General features: G+C 60.1%; 1 protein-coding gene across 2 annotated transcripts in view; it reads left to right on the forward strand.

The window, feature by feature from the left end:
- Positions 1-1,328: 1,328 nt before the first annotated feature.
- SREBF1 (sterol regulatory element binding transcription factor 1) overlaps positions 1,329-18,162 on the forward strand; it is a 30,199-nt gene continuing 13,365 nt past the window's right edge. Inside the window, exons 1-7 of one of the 2 annotated variants that reach the window (XM_075899746.1) lie at positions 1,329-1,714; positions 13,781-14,191; positions 14,870-15,042; positions 15,145-15,273; positions 16,246-16,464; positions 16,896-17,010; positions 17,685-17,887. In XM_075899746.1, coding sequence (XP_075755861.1) covers positions 1,609-1,714; positions 13,781-14,191; positions 14,870-15,042; positions 15,145-15,273; positions 16,246-16,464; positions 16,896-17,010; positions 17,685-17,887 — 1,356 coding nt within the window. In that variant the 5' untranslated portion in view covers positions 1,329-1,608. Of the gene's footprint in view, positions 1,715-9,380; positions 9,534-13,780; positions 14,192-14,869; positions 15,043-15,144; positions 15,274-16,245; positions 16,465-16,895; positions 17,011-17,684; positions 17,888-18,162 lie in introns of those variants that run through there. The other variant, XM_075899747.1, reaches the window with a different exon arrangement.

Below are 18,162 nucleotides of genomic sequence, written 5' to 3' on the forward strand. Positions count from 1 at the left end.
GGTGGGCTTGATATTAAATTTGAATCTGGATCCATCTGCAAATAGGGTCCGTGGGCTATCTGTGGATATAAACTCAACTTTGGCAGCTTTGCCCCAGACTCCTAATCTTATTAGATGATTACACCATGGTAACCACACCCCAAAATCACACCCCCGGGGACTTCAAGGCAGTTGCCCTTTCCCTGTTCATCACCACCTCTTGCTTCAGAACAAGTTCAGTTCTTGCTAGTCAGTGTAGCTGAGCTTTGAAATCTGCAGAATCTCTCAGCTGAGCATTGCAGAGACTAATTGTGCTGTCTTCCTGGCCTGTTCCCTCCATTAATTCAGCCTCGGATCGGTGACAACACAAGATATTTCTCTGAGATTTGGGGCCAGCTAGGTGGCACTCTCCCTAATCCTCCTCTCTCAGGCATCTGGAGCGGGGTAGCCCCTCTCTTTCTATCCTCCCACTTGTTCAGACTGCTAGCTGTAGGCGAGCGGGGAGTTGTAGTAGCAAATCATGCTGCAGAGCTGTGCAAAAATCTAGGGTTAGGTTGCCACTCTGCAATCGATCTCTCTTGGAGTGCTGCACATGGCAAACATAAATAGTCCCCAAAAGGCAGGCCTGGCTAGGGGCGGGTTTACTTTCTTCTGGGTCTGCCTCCCCCACGCAGCTCTAGCTAAACCTGATACAAACACACCCTAGACTAGGGTGAGTGGGAAAAGGCCAAGCCATGGCTCCAGGCTCACGCAGTGATCAGCCCGGCTTCCCACTCTGCCTCGAGGAGTGGGTTGTCCAGGCTGGCTGTCAAACAGAAGCGGGAGGCTGCGGCGGCAGGGTCCGCGCGCAGCTAAAACCCGGGGGGCTCTTTGCTGTGGATTCCAGGGGTACATCGGTATAGGGTGGGGGGGGGCGCTCGCATTCCCCCCTTTCGGAGCCGCTCTCCGCTGCAGTCACAGATTAGCTGGAGTCTTAGGGCGGCGCGGTGCGCTACCCGCAACGTGTCTCACTGCAGGGCGCGCTGGTGTGGGGGGGGTCATTTTAGCCCCCCCGGAAAGAAATGCACCAGCGCGCCTGTGACACCAGATCCCGGGAGCGCTGGGTCCCCGCGCCAAGGGGAGACCCCGCTTGTCTCCGTCGGCGGGACACGCGGCCGCCCCCTCCCGGGAAAGTCCTGCCCGTTGCAGCTCCAATCCGCGGCAGGGGAGAGGGGACCCCCGCGCCTGCCCCTCTCCGCGCCGCGGGCTCCCCTGACTCAGCCTCCAGGCTCAGCCCCCCCTGCCCTGCAAGGCTGTGGCTGTCAATCAGGCAGAGGGGGTGGGGCCAGCAGATGGGGCTCCACCCCTCCCTGCCCTCCCCGGTAGCAGCAGGTTTGAAGCACAGTTCCATTGAGCAACTTTTTTTCCCCCTCCCCAGCTATGGAGGTGGGGGCTGCCGGCAGGCTGCGGCCGCTGCCCAGAAGTTGGGTTGCTCCTGTGGGCTGCTGAGTGGCTCGTGTCCATGGACTCCTCCGGGGGAAGGATTTGTTAGCAGGAAAAAGAAAAGGGGGGGAAGCCCCTAGAGCCCAGCAGCAGCCTCCAACGTGACCCCCCCCCCGGCAGGGGGGACACGACCCTGCAGGCCGGACAATGACCAGCCTCTCCTTTGAGGACACGTCCCTGGACAGCCTGGACCCTTCCTTGACTCTGCAGGAATCCAGCGAAATAGACACAGCCCTGCTGAGCGACATCGATGGTGGGTAGCGGCCGGGCACCGGGCAGCTGCCCCCACGGGGAGCAGGCGTGGGGAAGCGGGGCAGGGGACAGCTGGGTCCGGCTCAAGTCCTTGCTAAATGGCAGCTCGGCCACGGGTCTGCGGGCAGCGGGGGTGAATGTTCCTGATGTCCAGGCACTTGTGAACCCGCCTGGCTTAGGGGGGAAGGGCGCTGGGCTTTTTTCCAAGGCTCTTTACCCTTCAACATCAAGGGGGAGGAGGGGTTATTTGCTGCCCCCCTCCGTGCTGCATCTGTCAGGGGCTCGGCCCCTTCCCATCCTCCGGCGCTGTGGCTGAGCTCCGGGCCGTGCAGCCGCTCGTGTTGCCCACGTGTGTGCGAGAGGGGCGCGCTCTGCAGGCGGGCGGCATCTCGGGGTGCTCTCCGGGTTGGTGCATGGCTGGGGGGGGGGGAGTTTCCGTTCTCGCGGGGGGGGGCTGTCCCCACACTGCCCCTAGGTGGGGGGTCACTACTCGCTGAGGATTTTGCTTGGCCCCTGCCAGGGGGTGCAGGGAAGCCAGCGCCACTAAGAAGGGACCAGCCCGGCGCTGCTCCGGGCTCTGGCTCCACGCCCGCTGCTGAGTTGTTGCCCCAAGCCCCGCCCCTTGGCTCCCCCGGGGCCCTGACGTCAGCGGGAGGGTTACTCTCGGTCATTTCCCTCTTGCCGGGGAGAGTTCAGCCGCGAGCGGGCGGCGGAGGGGGCGTGGCCTTGGCCTTGGCCTGCTGGAGAACAGGGCCCCCAGTGCAGCAGGGAGCGCCCAGCAGGGGCCAAGCCAGACCTCCTGGCCCTGGGCATCTGCTCATTCCCCAGCCCCTTTGCCTGAGCTGCCTGGGGCAGAGCGGAGGAGCCTGGCTTGGAAATGCTGCTTGGGGCAGAGCGGAGGAGCCTGGCTTGGAAATGCTGCTTGCCCTGCACCCGGCTCCTTGCAAGGGGGGTGCTGCTTGCAGCCTGCGGGCCCTGGTGAAACCGTAGCAGCCTCTGCAGCGGGTCAGGCTGCCCCAGGGTCTCCGCCAGAGTCTGTCGCAGGGATCTTACTTATTTCCATACTGGCCAAGGACTAGCTAGGCACATTCCCCTCCTGAGCTGCGGCTCTCCTGGCTAGGTCTGTGCCTGGATTGGACTTTATTTTGTGCCATTTTTGATGCCCAAGGACAGTGGGGATGAAGGGGCCCATTTAGAAAGGAGGAAATCCCCCAAGTATCCATAGGAGGGTGGGAAGACCGGTTCTAGACCCTGGTCAGGTCCCTGGGAGACATTCAAGTGAGTTTGGGTCAGGCCCTAAGTGAGCTTGGTTTAACAGAGGTGACATCTGCATCCTGCTGCGCACTCAACCCGTCCTTTCTGACATTCGTCTGTCCATGACTTCCGCTACATACATTCTGGTTTCATGGATGACCTGAAGCCAGTCCAGTTCGGATCCAGCAGGTGCTGCCTGCCTCGCTAGTCAGAGGGTGCCTTTTGAGGCTCACATGTGGCAAAGCTAGTGGCGCATGGGAGACTGTTAGGATGGCTAACTGTGGAGCAAGGCATGCATACACCTATTGGATTTGTCAGCTGGGTTTAAAAGTGGCGGAAGGTGATTTCTTTTTCTGCCGTCTCAAATTAAAAGCAAACAAACTGGAAAATAACCTGCCAAGAGGGTGCTTTCATGGAGCAGTTGAAGGCAGGAGGAGATCAATGGCAGGGAGCTGAAAATGGATGGATTCAAAGTGAAGAGAAGGGACACATTTTTAACAGAGAGTTTAACTGACCATTGGAACAGCTGACCAAGGGAAATGGGCTGTCTGTCATTTGACATCAGAATTCTCTGTTGGACTTTTGCCATCAACATCAGTAGGGTGCGGGCTTCTCTCTTTAAATCCAGAACAGATGTCTTTCCAAAAGAAAAAAACAAGGTCCTGTGGTACATTAAAGGCTTACACAGATATTAGGGAAGGGGGCTGCAGCTCACGAAAGCTTATGCCCTCATAAATGTGTGGGTCTTTTAAGTTGCCACAGGACTCCTCTTTGTTTTGGCTGAAACAGACTAACACGGCTTCCCCTCTGAAACTTTCCAAAAGACACGTTCTCTTCAACCACAAGTGAATGGGCTTGGTGCAAGAATCTTAGCATGGAGTTGACCCACCTGTGTTGTGCTGGAGGTCAGGGTAGATGGTCACAAGGATCCCTCTGAGCATTAAAACTGATGGAAAAGTGATGGGTAAATGTAAGCTGAAACCTGTGTGGTTGGTCACTTGAGCAGAAGATTGCTCAGAGTTAAGGCTGTTCCTGTGGCTTTGCCCAGCATGTAGTTTGTATTCTCTGATGCAATAATAAAGAACAATACATTAAGGGTTACTATTAACCGAGGGAAAGAAGGTAGTGGGGTGGGGGAAGCTAATGTGGCAGTTTTAAGGTTGCTCTGGCAATATTAATTCCTCTCATCGGCCTTCTGGAGGGTTACTAGAACAGCTTCATGATGCAATCCTGCTGGATTTTTACACAGCCTATCCTTGAGAAGATTAGCAAAAGGCAGCTATGTTATTGAATATGTGGACTGTGCAGCTGAGAGCCAGAGCAGAGGGAGTTTGGATCTGGCATTTGTTGTCCATACCCACCTCCAGTTAATTGCATTCTATGAGACCATAAAACCTGCCTTCGTGAACCGCTCAAAAGATATCGTGGTCCCCCATCTGCTGCCATATTGTCAGAGGTTTGGCACGTGCCCTTCTGCTAAAGGCCGAGCAGGTAGTCGCTCAGTCTGGGCCTGGTCCTGCAAACTGCTGCATCAGGGCAGATCCTTATCCTGGTGCTAAGTCAGTGGGGGTGCCAGCTGCTGGGGCATGGCACTGACCCTTTTTGAAAGGGGTGGTTGGGGGTTCGCTGAGCACTGCAGCTAGGTCACTCCCTGGGCCCTGCTCAGTGGAGTAGGCTCAGGCACTTTGCCAGAGGGGACCTCTAACATTCCAAGTGTCAGACGATCCCCCTCACCCTTCAGACCTTGTCATGTATGCAAGGGGCACATATGTATTAGCTCACGTGTGAATTGCGTGTGCCCATCCCAACCCTCACTTCACTGAGTTGGTACATTCCAGGGGCGCATTGTGCTGGGCACTGCTCAGACATGCAGTGAAAGCTGCATAGGAGCTGGTAGGCTGACATGGGATGAGGCATATCGCTCAGGACAGGTAGCCTTCATGGATACAGAAAACCTTGCCTGCATAAGTCCCCAGAGGATCTCTTCCCCCCATGACCCGCTCCGTCTTCCTGCGGAGAGGCCCTCTGCTACACCCCACCCTGCCTCGGTTGTTTCAGTCCACGTGCAAGCTGCTGGCAGCACACCTGGCAGAACCATCCCGCTGTGGATGGGATGGGTAGGGTACCCACAAATCGGTCCCACTGGAGTTAGGGGGAGCTTTGCTGCAGGTGTGGAGAGCCCCTGATGTGAGCGGGGCAAGCTGGAGCAGGCAAGGGCTTTTGCCAGCTGGGCAAGGCTAGGGCTTGGGAACAGGACAGAAAGAGGAGCAGGCTGAGCTTGGCAAGGCGGATTGGGCAACGTTGCATTGTGAAGCTGGGGTCAGGAGCCTGTTCTCGATTCTGCTGCTGTTTCGCTGTGTGACTGTGGGTTAGTCACTCCCGCTCACCTTTGCAAAACCCCCGCCTCCCTGAATCCTGCACAGGGAAAAGCCCCAAAAGCCTGATTTTCAAAGGTGCTGAGCCTTCCCTTTGACAGTTGTAGGAGACACAGACGCTCGGCACTTGTGGAAAATCACTGCCAAGGGCCAGGCAGTAACTCTCTTCCGATGCAGTGAATTGTTGGGAGCTGGTGCAGAGACCGTGAACTGCAGCTTGGCCTGTGAGCTTTGCAGGGGGCTGCCTTTGCTTTTTCCCCTTGTGCGTGACAGGTAGAGCAGGACTCGCTCTCCCCTTGTGTTAAGCTGACCTCCCAGCCTTCACCAAGGCGGGCGCCATGCCCACAGCTATGTCAGACAAGAGACTGACGACAGTCTCTAAAATGCAAACATGCCCTCCTGCTGCCCGGGGGAACTCAGAAGGTAACTTCCGATCAGTGGCCCTTCAAACATAGATGTCCCGGGGCAAAGGGCTCACCCTGTTTCGGAAATGCTACACAGCTGTTGCTGTTATCTCCAGGACCAAACTGTGGCTACGTTCCTGGCGGGGCTTCAGTTCTGATGCCGAGGTCAGTCGCTTAAGTCTTTTGAGGCTTTTAGTCCCAGGCTTTGGGCCAAATCCCAGGTAGAGCAGTTGAATTCTGTCTGTTAAATTCCTCGCCTCTTCTGTTTCAATGAGTTGCAATGTCCTTTACTCCCTGTCCCGGCGTGGCTGTGTGCAGTTAGTGGCTGCTGTGTTTGGCTCCAGAGGTGGCTGAATTTTGGTGATGCTAGGGAGCGTGCCATTCCTGGTTATGAATAGCACGTTGGACTGCCCCATTTCACACGCTCCCACTCCATGGCTGGCATGCGCTTTGAAAGGGAGAGGGGCGAAAGGCAAGAGGGAAAGGGGGAGGAGAGGAAGGGGCTGAAAGAGCGGGGTAGAGCTAATGTGTCTGAAGGAGGCTGTTTTGTCATCCCCGCCCTTTCCTCCTCACCCTCAACACAGCAGAGCGCTCAGGCTCAGGGGCTCCCTGCTGCGTGATTGCTGTTGGCTCATTTTCGCAGGATCCTGGGCAGAGGAGGTGGCGAGACATGAGGCATTGTGGGTATCTTCAGAGGAGTCTGGCTGCATATCTCCCGGCACCCTCTGGATCGTGTTTTCCTTGCACTAATGCAACAATAAAGAACTTCTCTCCTGTGGAGCCAGCCGTTTCTCCCCCGTGCCCGGCTGGGATGGTCTAGGCGCTCCTGTCCTTTCAGTATCCTCGCAGCATGGAGGGTGCCCACTGACAGCAAAGAAAACCCCCCCCTTACCCCTAGCGCGGGGGGCTGTGTGTGACCCTCGGGAAGCCACTTACATTGAAAGGCTGCAGCTTTCTTGCTGAGGGGGGAGTTTGCAGGGTGTGACAGTGGGGCCCAAGGGGGAAGCTGTGTCCTCCCGGTCTGCTAAACCATCCCACTCAGGCCCCGGCACGTGGCTCCCATCCAGGGATCCTCCAATTCTTCTGTAGGGCGGAACGCACCTTGTCTCGTGGCCCCCTCCCTTCCCAGGCACCATCTCCCCGGCCATGCCTCCCACACCCCACTCGTGACCCCATGCCGTCCCTATGGCAACAGCAGCCTTTGCTGCCTTGCAAAAGCCACATCTGGCGGCCTGGGAACCCGTTGGAACTACTTCTGATACTGCTCAGCGGCTGGGAAGGAGCAGCAGGGACCGGCGCTGGGCCAGCCACCCCTCCGCAGGCTGCGAGCAAGAGGCTCCGCGGGCTCCGGCCGGGGACTCTGAGCTAGCAAACCCCTTCCATCTCTGCAGAGTCTCCTGCACTCACAGACAGCCACAGGTCTCTGCCTTCTGTGGGGGCTCTGCTGCCCCAAGCCCCCCGGCAGCCCCAGTTCCAGGGGAAGTTTGGTTTCGCTCCAGTGGGTTTATTGGCGCAAGGGAGGCTGGCGTGGTGCCCGGGTCTGTCGCTGCCATGCGGCTGTGGCATCGGAGGTGCTGATGGTCGGAGTGGGAGGGCTGGATGGGGACAAGTTACATTATTATTTAGAGCCTTTGCAGATCCTGTTTAATTGCTTAACCGGTTGAAGGGGATGCAGGCAGGAGCTGGGGGGAGGGTGGGGATGTGCTCCGGCCTTGCTGGAGCAGCCCCTACCTGTGCCCCACCTCCCTCCACAGACAGAGGTTGCTCCAGATGCCAGGAGCAGCCCTTCTACATGGCAAGAGGGGAGCTACTGCAGCCCCCACCAGTTAACCTTAACCTCTGAGCTTCACCTGTTATGGGTGAGGCTCCCCAGTTAAACATTCACATCCCTACACCCTAGTGCGCTAGGCGCTGTACAAAGACGTGCATGGTGCCCATTCCTCCATTAGGCCGCTAGGGAGGCTGAAGGCTCCAGGATAGATCATTGGCTTGTTTTCCAGGCCAGAGGGAACCGTCTGGATCACTAGTCTGACTTCCAGATAGCTGAGGGCTGGGCCACAAAACCAGTGGGGCCCAGTGGTCTGCTCTGCTGCCTCGGAGCTGTGGCATTGCCAGTGGTGCCAGCAGCAGCCCAGCGGACTGGGCACATTGGCACCAGTGTGAGCAGGGCCAAGAGGCAGGGGGGCAATGCAGGAACTGGCTTCATCGGCCCTGTTTTCCAGGTTGTACTGTCCCCCCTCATCGCCACCGCGTTGTGACCAGACACAGATTCAGCCCAGCTGGTGCTGGGGGGCGGGGGGGGGGGAGGTTAGACCGAGCAGGATTTTGCTTTGTGTTTTCACCAGTCCCCAGACTGGGCTGCTGGGCTGCAGCTATTCTTGGTTTCCCAGGTTCGGTTGGAAACAAATTTCCCTGGTTAGCCAGAGTGGCACAGGGGTCTCTGCTTGGTGCCGTGGCACGCCCCCCCTTAGCCAGAGTGGCACAGGATTCTCTGCATGGTGCCGGGGCACGCCCCCCCTTAGCCAGAGTGGCACAGGGGTCTCTGCTTGGTGCCGTGGCACGCCCCCCCTTAGCCAGAGTGGCACAAGAATCTCTGCATGGTGCCGGGGCACGCCCCCCCCTTAGCCAGAGTGGCACAAGAATCTCTGCTTGGTGCCGGGGCACGCCCCCCCTTAGCCAGAGTGGCACAAGAATCTCTGCTTGGTGCCGGGGCACGCCCCCCCCCTTAGCCAGAGTGGCACAAGAATCTCTGCTTGGTGCCGGGGCACGCCCCCCCTTAGCCAGAGTGGCACAAGAATCTCTGCTTGGTGCCGGGGCACGCCCCCCCCTTAGCCAGAGTGGCACAAGAATCTCTGCTTGGTGCCGGGGCACGCCCCCCCCCTTAGCCAGAGTGGCACAAGAATCTCTGCTTGGTGCCGGGGCACGCCCCCCCTTAGCCAGAGTGGCACAAGAATCTCTGCTTGGTGCCGGGGCACGCCCCCCCTTAGCCAGAGTGGCACAGGGGTCTCTGCTTGGTGCCGTGGCACGCCCCCCCTTAGCCAGAGTGGCACAGGATTCTCTGCTTGGTGCCGGGGCACGCCCCCCCCTTAGCCAGAGTGGCACAGGGGTCTCTGCTTGCTGCCTGGTTGGGGCCCTTGCCCTGTGCGGAGATGCAGCATCCAGCTCTAATGGCTGCTTGAAAGGCTGGGGGAGGGGGGACAAACCGCTGTGTCCTGAGCTGTCAGGGCCTGCCCTCCACTCTGCCCGCTTCCTGTCTGATCCCCGGGGGCCTGGGACCCTCCCGGGCTACGTGGGGGGCGGGGGTGCAGCTGTGTCAGACGGGCGGCGAGAAGCAAGTTACCGCAGGGCAGTGTCCTTCAAAAGCGCCTGGCTGCCAAGGGGTTAACCGTGCCTGACCGAGAGTAACCCCGGCTGGCAGCGCCGAGGGTGAAGGCGAACAGCCTGGAGTAACCCTGCCCCGTGCCCCTTGGAGGCTGTGCGGGGAGGCCGGGCTGTCTGGGGGCGGCTGGCAGGGCCGCATAGCAAGGCCGGGCAGGCGGGCGCCGATTGGCGGAGCCGGATCACCTCATGCGCGAGCTGTGATTCACAATTCCACCCGCACTCCTTCCCCGACAGCCGGGGAGGCGGGAGGGGGCGGGCGGGCGGCACCTGGGTTTGAAATAACCAAACACAGCCTGGCTGCCCAGACTCTGCCACCTTCTCCCTCCAGCTGGGCTGGGCTGATCTGGGTGCGTGGGCCCCGTGGGCGCCTGTCCTGGCCGCGGCGGGATGGAGTGCACTTTCGAAGGTATCTCCCTTCCACCTCCCCCTCCTTCCCCCGCCTGTGCACACACACTGCTTGTTTGGTGCATAGTGACGTCCAGATGTGCAACCTGCACCCGCCAGATGTGCACCCCCCCCTTGTGTGGAAACTGAGGTGGGGCATGTGGGCAAACATCCCCCCCCCCTGCAGTGGGAGAAGGTCACCCCTGTTGGCGCTGGGGGCGGGGAGGGGGGCTGAAATCTCTCCTGCTTGGTTCCATTGAATGCAACCCTGTCAGGTCAGGATCCTGGGGCGACTGGAGAGCTAGGGACCCCCTCCAGTTGGGTGCAACCGTAGCCGCTGGAGCAGTCCCAGCAGAGCCTGACCCTGTCCCTTTGAAAGCTGCCTGGGACGGGGGGCGGGGGGAGGAAATTGTGTGATTCTGTGAGCAGCTGAGTCTGGGGAGTGTGGGGCTGGATTAGTGATGGGGACAGCGGGGAACTACTCACCTGCGACAGACTGCGGAATAAACAGAATAAACATGTTGGGGGGGGGGGCGTCTCCCCGTCAGATCTGTGACCGCCTAGAAATGCTCCATGCCAGGCCCCTGGATTATGCGAGGATGTGGTGCCATGAAGCCACGGTGATGGCCACATCAGAAATAGGCTGCACACGCCACGGTACATGCGTGTGAGAGAGAGGCTGTTGTGTTCTACGTAGAGAATCACACTACGTGGTCTCAGATGGACCGGCCCCTCTACAGCGTGCTGCCTCGCTGTGTATCTTGTTATAACTGTGTAATGCGGCTCTGCAGGTATACAGACCCCAAGTGCGGCTGTTTATTGTCCTCCCGGTTGTTCTGCCCGGCACTGTGCAGGATGACCCCTGCAAGTACAGGAGTGACCCAAGCGGTGCTCGGCTCTGGCTCTGGGGTACAACTCTGGCTTGATTGCACGTGGCCTTTCTTTGCCGCAGGGAAATGTGAGCCATGTTCTCACAGTGGAGGTCAGAGCAGGGGCCTGGGACCCAGGACGTCTGGCATTTGCTGACTTGGTGCATGAACTTCACCCCCGCCTGCATTTTCAGAGCGTCTCCATTTTTGGGAACCCAGCTTAGGATCCCTGGGGCCTGATTTTCCAAGGTGCTGAGCAGCCCCAGCCCCCGTTAACTTTCCCCTTTCCCCTCTGGCTGGAATGATGCCCGTGCATCTGGCTTTAAGGCACAGCTCTGTCTCCGCCTCCTGCAGCCAGCAGAGCCGGGTTTCAGCCCCAGGTCCATGCAGCAGGCTTGTCTAGACGGGAAGGGCAGCTCCCAGGATCTGGGGCAAGCGCGTAGCTCTCTTGAAGGCAGGTCCCTGGGGATGCTCGGTGCGTTTCCTGCACACCTGACAGGCCAGAAGAGTGTTCCCAGGGATGCTGCCTCTTTCTCGCCTGATAGAGGGGCTTGGTGATGGAGTAGCCACCCCCCCCCCCCCCGACTCATGGGAAGTGCTAATAAGGCAAATGAAGCAGAGCATGGAGAGCTGCATTTCTCCTCCCCTGTCCCATGCTTTGTCCCCAGGCTATATGGACGGGAGGGGTACAGGTCTGTTCAGACCTCAGGTCACTTCTTCACTGTGAGCTCATGATGTGGGGCCTGATCCCTACCCCACACTGCCCCTGCAGAAACCAGAACGCCAGGCTCCATGGAGCAGGGAGAACTAGGGCAGCCGTAAGAAGACAGCAATGAGTAATGAGATGGGCACTGCTGACTTGGAGACATTTCCTCCGCTGCGTGGTTGGGCTGTTTCCTTCCTGGGGATACAGGATTGACATGGCTCAAACCCAGACCCCCCCCCCCTCACTCCCTGCTGCTCCCCGCTGCTCCCCAGGTCTGTCTGCTGGTTGGGCCTGGCCTCTTAAGGTATATCTATGCTGCACAGCTATTTCAGGATACCGGCGGTTGGGACACAAGAAACCTGGGTTCAAGTCCCTCCCAGAATAACTACCCCAAGTCTTAACAAGCTGCCTGTTATTTTGAAATATTTTTCAAAATAACGGGTGTGCTATTTTGCATCCCGGTAACCCTCAATCCATGAGGGCTAAGGGATGTCTCAACATTGATTTATTTGTTTGTTTAAAATATTTTTACCCCACCTCTCTATTTAAAATATTCGAGGCGGCTCCCAACATTTTTAAAACACAGTATAAATATATATAAACAATTTAAAATATGAGACCCCAGAAGGACACAAAACCTGCGAAGCCATCTTGAGAGGAGGGACACGCACAAATGCAAACCGCAATAAAAGCACGAGTGAAAAGACTGGCTTTAGCCTGATGCCGAAACAATGCTAATGTTGGTGCCATGCGAATATCCCGGTGGAGAGAATCTACGTTATTTCGAAATTTGGTGCTGCATAGACGTGCACAATTTCAAAATAGCTTGTTCGATTGAAATAAGATTCGCAATTTGTATAGCGCAATTTGCGTATCTTATTTGGAGTGTAGGGTGCTGTGTAGATGCATCCTTAGTGATTTGCTCCAGTGTTGCTGTCATCAGGACATTGGGTAAGAGCTGACTTTACACCAGAGAAATCCACAACAAGGGGCAGAATGGAGTCGGGTGTGGGGGGGGAGGTGAGTTTTTTAGTACAGTTGGTCAAAAAAGGTCTCTGGAACCCTGAAGAAAAACCCAGGCAGGGGTGTAGGTAGCAGAAAACCGTGCTGCTTTCAAACTGGAGATTTCCTTCCATGTCAGCAGGCGAGGGACAGTGATAGTGATCAGGCTACCACACAAGAGACCTGGGTTCAAGTCCCTCCTTTGCTGTGTGCACCCCAAGACCTTGGTCAAGTCACTTAATTGCTCTGTGCCTCAGTTTCCCCTCTGTACAGTGGGGCTGGAATAATCCTGCTTTTCTTCTTCCCGCTGCATTGTCCATCTGGGTTGTAAGCTCTGGGGGAACTGGACAGCAGAGCTCTGTCTCTTGGCATGTGTACGTACAGCCCCTCACCGCAATGGGCCTTCATTGGCTCTGTGCCACCCTCATAGCCCTTCCCCATCTGCAGCCACCATGGGCCGGGGCCCTGCAGCCCCTGCTCCGTCCCTTGTTTTCTTGCCGCTCACTCGTAGGTGTTCCCTGTCAGGCTGCGATGGGAAAGCACCTGGGCCCAGCTCCCTTACTGAGTTGCTCTCCTGTGAAGCCAGGGGAGCAGCCCAGGTGAGGAAGGGCTGCAGGATCGGGCCCGTGGGGCTTGGCTGGGCGTGGAACAGCCCTAAGAGAAGGGGTGAGATTTTAGATCCTCTCTCTCTTGCACATTCCTCGCTCTCCTGGTCTTCGGGCCCCCCCTGCTGGCTGATGCTGTTATCACACCCACAGCTGACAGGCCACGGATGGTACACGACTCCCGTGGGCCAGGGCGTACCCTACGTGGGCAGCTTGTACAGGGCTTGGCTAGAGACCCAGGGAGGCTGAAGGCTTCTGGTCCAGTCTGCCGTACGGGGCTGCTCTTTTACCTCCTCAAATTCCTCCCCCAGCCCTGTGTGGGGCGCTGAAATGGGGGGGGCTTGGGCAGCCGACCCTAGAGCTGCCCATTAGGAGACACTTGAAGAGCCTCTGCACTTCGCCTCTGCACTTCGCCTCTGCACACTAGCACTGGGGACTGGGCCCCCCTGAGGCAGGCTGGGATGGAGGGAGCTTTGAAGCAAAGGTGCCGGAGGCCCAAGGCAGCCTGCAGCCGTTGAATGCAGAGGGCCGGCCCGCGGGGGCTGCGTGTCTTACCTCGCCCTGTTCTGCCCGCAGTGGAGCCACTGGCTTGCCCAGCTGGCCACACGGCGCCCTCTCGACGCTGGCAACCCGTGGGCAGGAGGGTGCAAATGGGAACACTGAGCATGCGCAGGAAGATGCAGCCTTTGGCTCCTGGTCGCTGCCTGGGATGTAGGGGGCGGTGCCCCTCCCAGTCTGAATAGAGTTTGGGGCTTCCTCCCGGTTCCTAGAGGTGCCCACATAACGAACCCCACGGCTGACGCGAAGGCCAGATTCAGCGCGAGGCCCCGGGTCCAGCAGGGGGGAGGCAGGTCCTCTGTGCCAGCCCTGAGGTGGGGTAGCGGGCCTGGATGCCTGGCTTCCACCAGCGTCTCCCCCCCGGCCGTGTAATGGCTGAGCTGGGTCTGGTTGCATTGGCACAGTCCTCACACTGCAGAGCGTGGGCCCCCTGCCTGCCAGCCAGCCCTGTGTTCGGCGCAGGTAGAATTCGGCGCTCTGGCAGGCGGGCCCCCCTCTCACTGCTGGGCCGGCGTGGGGTGTTTTCCAGACATGCTCCAGCTCATTAACACGCAGGACAATGAGTTCCCAGGCCTGTTTGACGCTCCGTTCGGCGCACCCGCCACCCCGATGCCCGAGGCCAGCCTGCCCGGGGGGCTGCCGTCCACTCCCGGCCCCCTCGACGGCTACCTGGGGCCCAGCCAGGCGCCTCCCGCCACTCCCGTGAGCATGTTCCAGGCACCTCCGCCGCTGCAGAGCTTCTCACCGCAACCGCAGCCAAGCCGGAAGGTGTCTCCGCCGGGCGTCAAGGAGGAGCCCATGGGACTGTCTGCCGGCCAGCCCCGGGCTCCGCCCCAGCCGCCGCAGGGGGTGATGGCAGTCCAGAGCTTCGCCCCGGCGTCCCACGGCCAGTTCACCCCACAGTCCTTGGCAGGCTACCAGAGTCAGCACGGCTTCACTGGTAAGGCGCGGGATGGGCGGAGCGCCCCTGGAGACGGTGCCGGGCCCCCTGAGCTCCCACCAGAGTTGTGGATTTCTCTGGTGGGCACCCAGTGGGACTCAGAACTGGCCCTGAAGGGGCAGGGCTGGTGTGGGATCAGTGTCTGTAGAAAAGGCGTTGTCCCCCGGTGCAAGCTGACAGCTACTGCTGCAGGGGGTCCATTGAAAGGAATTTAGACTTAAATATTTTGGCTTCCAATTTTTTTTCCTGCCCTGGGTGGGGAGTGTCTTTTCGGGGCTTTGAAAACATGCATTGAAATGCCTAATTGCTACTTACTCGCTAAGCAGGGGGTTTTGGTTGTGTTTGGAAGAGAAAAAAGAAGTGGGGACCAGTGTTTACGTAGGGCCTATAATATTGGCAACCGTGCTGCTGCAGGGTCAGCCAGCAGAAGAGTGCAGATCCAGTAAAAAGGCCCTGAAGGGGGTATCCCTGCAGGGGTGGGGGTCTGTGCAGTGGGGAAAGGGCCAAAGGGGAGGGAGGCGTGGTCTGTTTTCAGACTGGCTGGTGATGGGGCAGAGTGAGGGGCGGGATGGGTGGTTGAGGTTCTGTGGCTGCTGCAGGACCACAGGTGGGCTGGGCCCTGGAGTGTGGGGAGCAGGCTCCATACTGTATCTAATTTGCTCTCCTTCCTGCCCTCAGCAATACAGCCCGGAGGGGCTGCCCCATCCCCGCCCAGCCTCCCTCACTCCCCTCCGCAGATCCAGCCCGTCACCCTGCAGGGTCAAGTCCAGAACATCTCAGCCCAGCAGCTGCTGGCTACAGCCGCCATGGGCACCACCCACACCGTCTCCTCCCAGATCCAGCAAGTCCCGGTAAGCTGGAGCCAGGAGCATGGTCAGGTAGCGGGAAATCCAGGCGCTGCTCCCCCAGCTGGGGTGCGAGGCTCCAGAGCTAACCCCCTGCCCGCCCCACAGGTCCTGCTGCAGCCCCACTTCATCAAGGCCGAGTCCCTGTTCCTGACGGCTGTCTCCGGGGCAAAGACCTCCACCCACACGTCGCTGGCCACCACGGCGGCCGTCCAGTCTGCACCGCTGCAGGTCCCGGTAGGTGAAACCCCCCCTCATGAGTCCATGTCTCCACCTCCAGGGCTGGATTTGCAGTTTGGCCTCAGGCCCGGAGTCAGAGACACTCGGGGGGAGCTGGAACCAAACCCTGGGCTCCTGATTCCCGGGTGAGGGCTTTGCTCCCACATTCTCACTCTGTGCCGGGGCCTGAGGCTGCATGGCTCCTGGCACGTCACCCCGCTGTGGTACCTCAGCCCATTGCAACTGGCGGGTTGGGATGGGGGCTGGGATAGGGGCAGCAGAGGGGGATGGTGGTGCTGGATGGCAGGGGCTGGGGCTGGGATAGGGGCAGCAGGGGAGGGGTGGTGCTGGATTGGCAGGAGGTGGGGGCTGGGATGGGGGCAGCAGAGGGGGCGGGTAGTACTGGATTGCTGGGGGAAACAGAGCAGCGGGAGCGGGGGGGGTGCTGGATTGGCAGGGGCTGGGATAGGGGGTAGCAGAGCGGGGGGGCAGTGCTGGATTGGCAGGGGCTGGGATAGGGGGTAGCAGAGCGGGAGGGCAGTGCTGGATAGGGAGCAGCAGAGCGGGGGGGGGCAGTGCTGGATTGGCAGGGCGTGGGGGCTGGATAGGGGGCAGCAGAGTGGGGGGGCAGTGCTGGATTGGTAGGGCGTGGGGGCTGGATAGGGGGTAGCAAAGCGGGGGGGGCGGTGCTGGATTGCTAGGGTGTGGGGGTTGGGATAGGGGGCAGCAGAGCGGGGGACAGTGCCAGGGGCTTGGATAGGAGGCAGCAGCAGAGCGGGGGTCATTGGCAGGGGCTGCCTTTTGGGACGGGGCAGCCGCAGAGCTGGTGTGGGGCTGGAGCCCAGGGCGGGATGGCTGCGATGCGTCAGGAGTGCGGGGTGCTGACAGAACTGGGCGGAGCTGCCTGGGGGGGGCAGGGAGGCGCCTGGCCACTGGGAGGTGGGGCAGGCTGCTGGCGCGGGCCAGTCCCAACGCCCGGCTCTCTTGCAGGCCCTGGTGAGCGGCGGCACCATCCTGGCCACCGTGCCGCTGATGGTGGATACCGACAAGCTGCCCATTAACCGGCTGGCGGCCAGCGGGAAGCCGGCCGTGGTGCAGAACAAGGGCGAGAAGCGGACGGCGCACAACGCCATCGAGAAGCGCTACCGCTCCTCCATCAACGACAGGATCATGGAGCTCAAGGACCTGGTGGTGGGCTCGGAGGCCAAGGTACCCGGGGGCCTGGAAACGGGGGGCTCATGGGTCCTGTCGCAGCAGGGTGGGGGTGTCTGTCCCAGAGGCAAGCGCTCGGGTTCCCCTGCCCTGCGGGTGCTGGGCCGCACTGCAGGCCAGGAGTGAGGGGCAGTGGCAGAGCTGGGCGGGCGGACGCTGGGGAAGGGGCTGAGGGACTGTAGGCCCTGCCCTGCCCAGCTCCGGCAGCCATGCTGCATTCCCATGACACTGGCATGGCCTGGTGGGTTTTGCTCTGCCACCCTGTTGCTCTCAAGGGGCATTTGCTCCCCCCCAGGATGGCACCCAGTTGCCGTTGCCAGGGGCTGATCTAGACCTTCTCTCCGGGGTTGGCTGCGTCCAGAGGAGGGCTGACTGGGGGGGGAGGGAGGGGTAGGCTGTGCCTGAAAGGCCTCGTCCCTCTCGGGCAGCTGAACAAGTCGGCCATTCTGCGGAAGACGATCGACTACATCCGCTTCCTGCGGCAGAGCAACCAGAAGCTGAAGCAGGAGAACCTGACCCTCAGGATGGCCGCTCAGAGCAACAGTGAGTGCAGGGAGGCTCTCCTGGCGGGAGCTGGGGTGGGTGTTAGTTAAGTCCCTTCGAAGGACTTGGAAGTTGATCCCGGGTTATGCCGCAAGTGAAGTGAGTTTGGTGGGTCTCGGTCTGGCCCCAGCAGAGGCCCAGGACTCCAGCAGCAGGTTGGAGGTGTTGGGGAGAGATGACATGTGGTGACACTGTAGAGGAGGGGACAGTGGGGGACAATGGGGTGGGGCAGACAGAAGGGTAGTGGGGGGATGCTGTAGGGCAGTGGGGGGGCCAGTGAGGTGGGCTGGGCAGATGGGCCATGGGGGGCACCGTGAGGCGGTGGGGGGTACTGTGAGGTAGAGGGGCACTGGGGCGAGTTGGGCAGTGGGGGGTAGTGAGGTAGTGGGGGGCATTGGAGTGGGCTAGGCAGAGGAGTCGTAGAGGCACTGTGGGGCTGTGGCAGGGCACTGTGGGACAGTGGGGAGGTGCTGGGGGCAGGGCAGGCAGAGGAGTCGTGGAGGGGCACTGGCTCTGAGGGGCTGGTGCTGCCCAGCTCGGGGTCAGGAATACCCCAGCAGCCCTGGCCTATTTCAGGGTGGCGCGAGCTCTCCAAAGCCATGGGGCCTGCCTGCTGCCGGTCAGCCTAGGGGAGCCGTAAGTGGCAGCCTGGTCTCATGCCCTTCTGCTTCCAGAGTCCCTGAAGGACCTGGTGGCCACATGCAGCGGGAAGCCGGACGTGCCCATGGAGGAGACGAAGCCGGAGATGATGGACATGCTGACGCCCCCGCCCTCGGACGTGGGCTCCCCCTCCCACAGCAGCCCCTTCTCGCTGAGCTGCGGCAGCAGCAACAGCAGCGACTCGGAGCCCGAGAGCCCACTGTTCGAGGAGACCAAGGTGATGAGGGGCGTTGGGTGGGGCAGGAGATGGTTCTGGTGGGACCCCAGCCTGGAGCCCGGGGCTGGCAAGTGCCCACATGGCGCTAGGGACGGGGTGGGGTCCGACACCTGACCCAAGGCGAGCTCTAGCCATGCTCCGTGATGACAGTCCCTGGGCCTGTTCTGTCACCCACCCAGCAGGCGTGGAGGCTCTGGGCTGTCACCAGGGTCTTTGGGGCCCAGTTTGGCCTGAGCTGGGGGATGACAGATCTGCGCAGTCCCAGTCCCCTAGTC

Source organism: Pelodiscus sinensis, chromosome 16, assembly GCF_049634645.1.
Source record: "Pelodiscus sinensis isolate JC-2024 chromosome 16, ASM4963464v1, whole genome shotgun sequence".
NCBI classification, from domain to species: Eukaryota; Metazoa; Chordata; order Testudines; family Trionychidae; genus Pelodiscus; species Pelodiscus sinensis.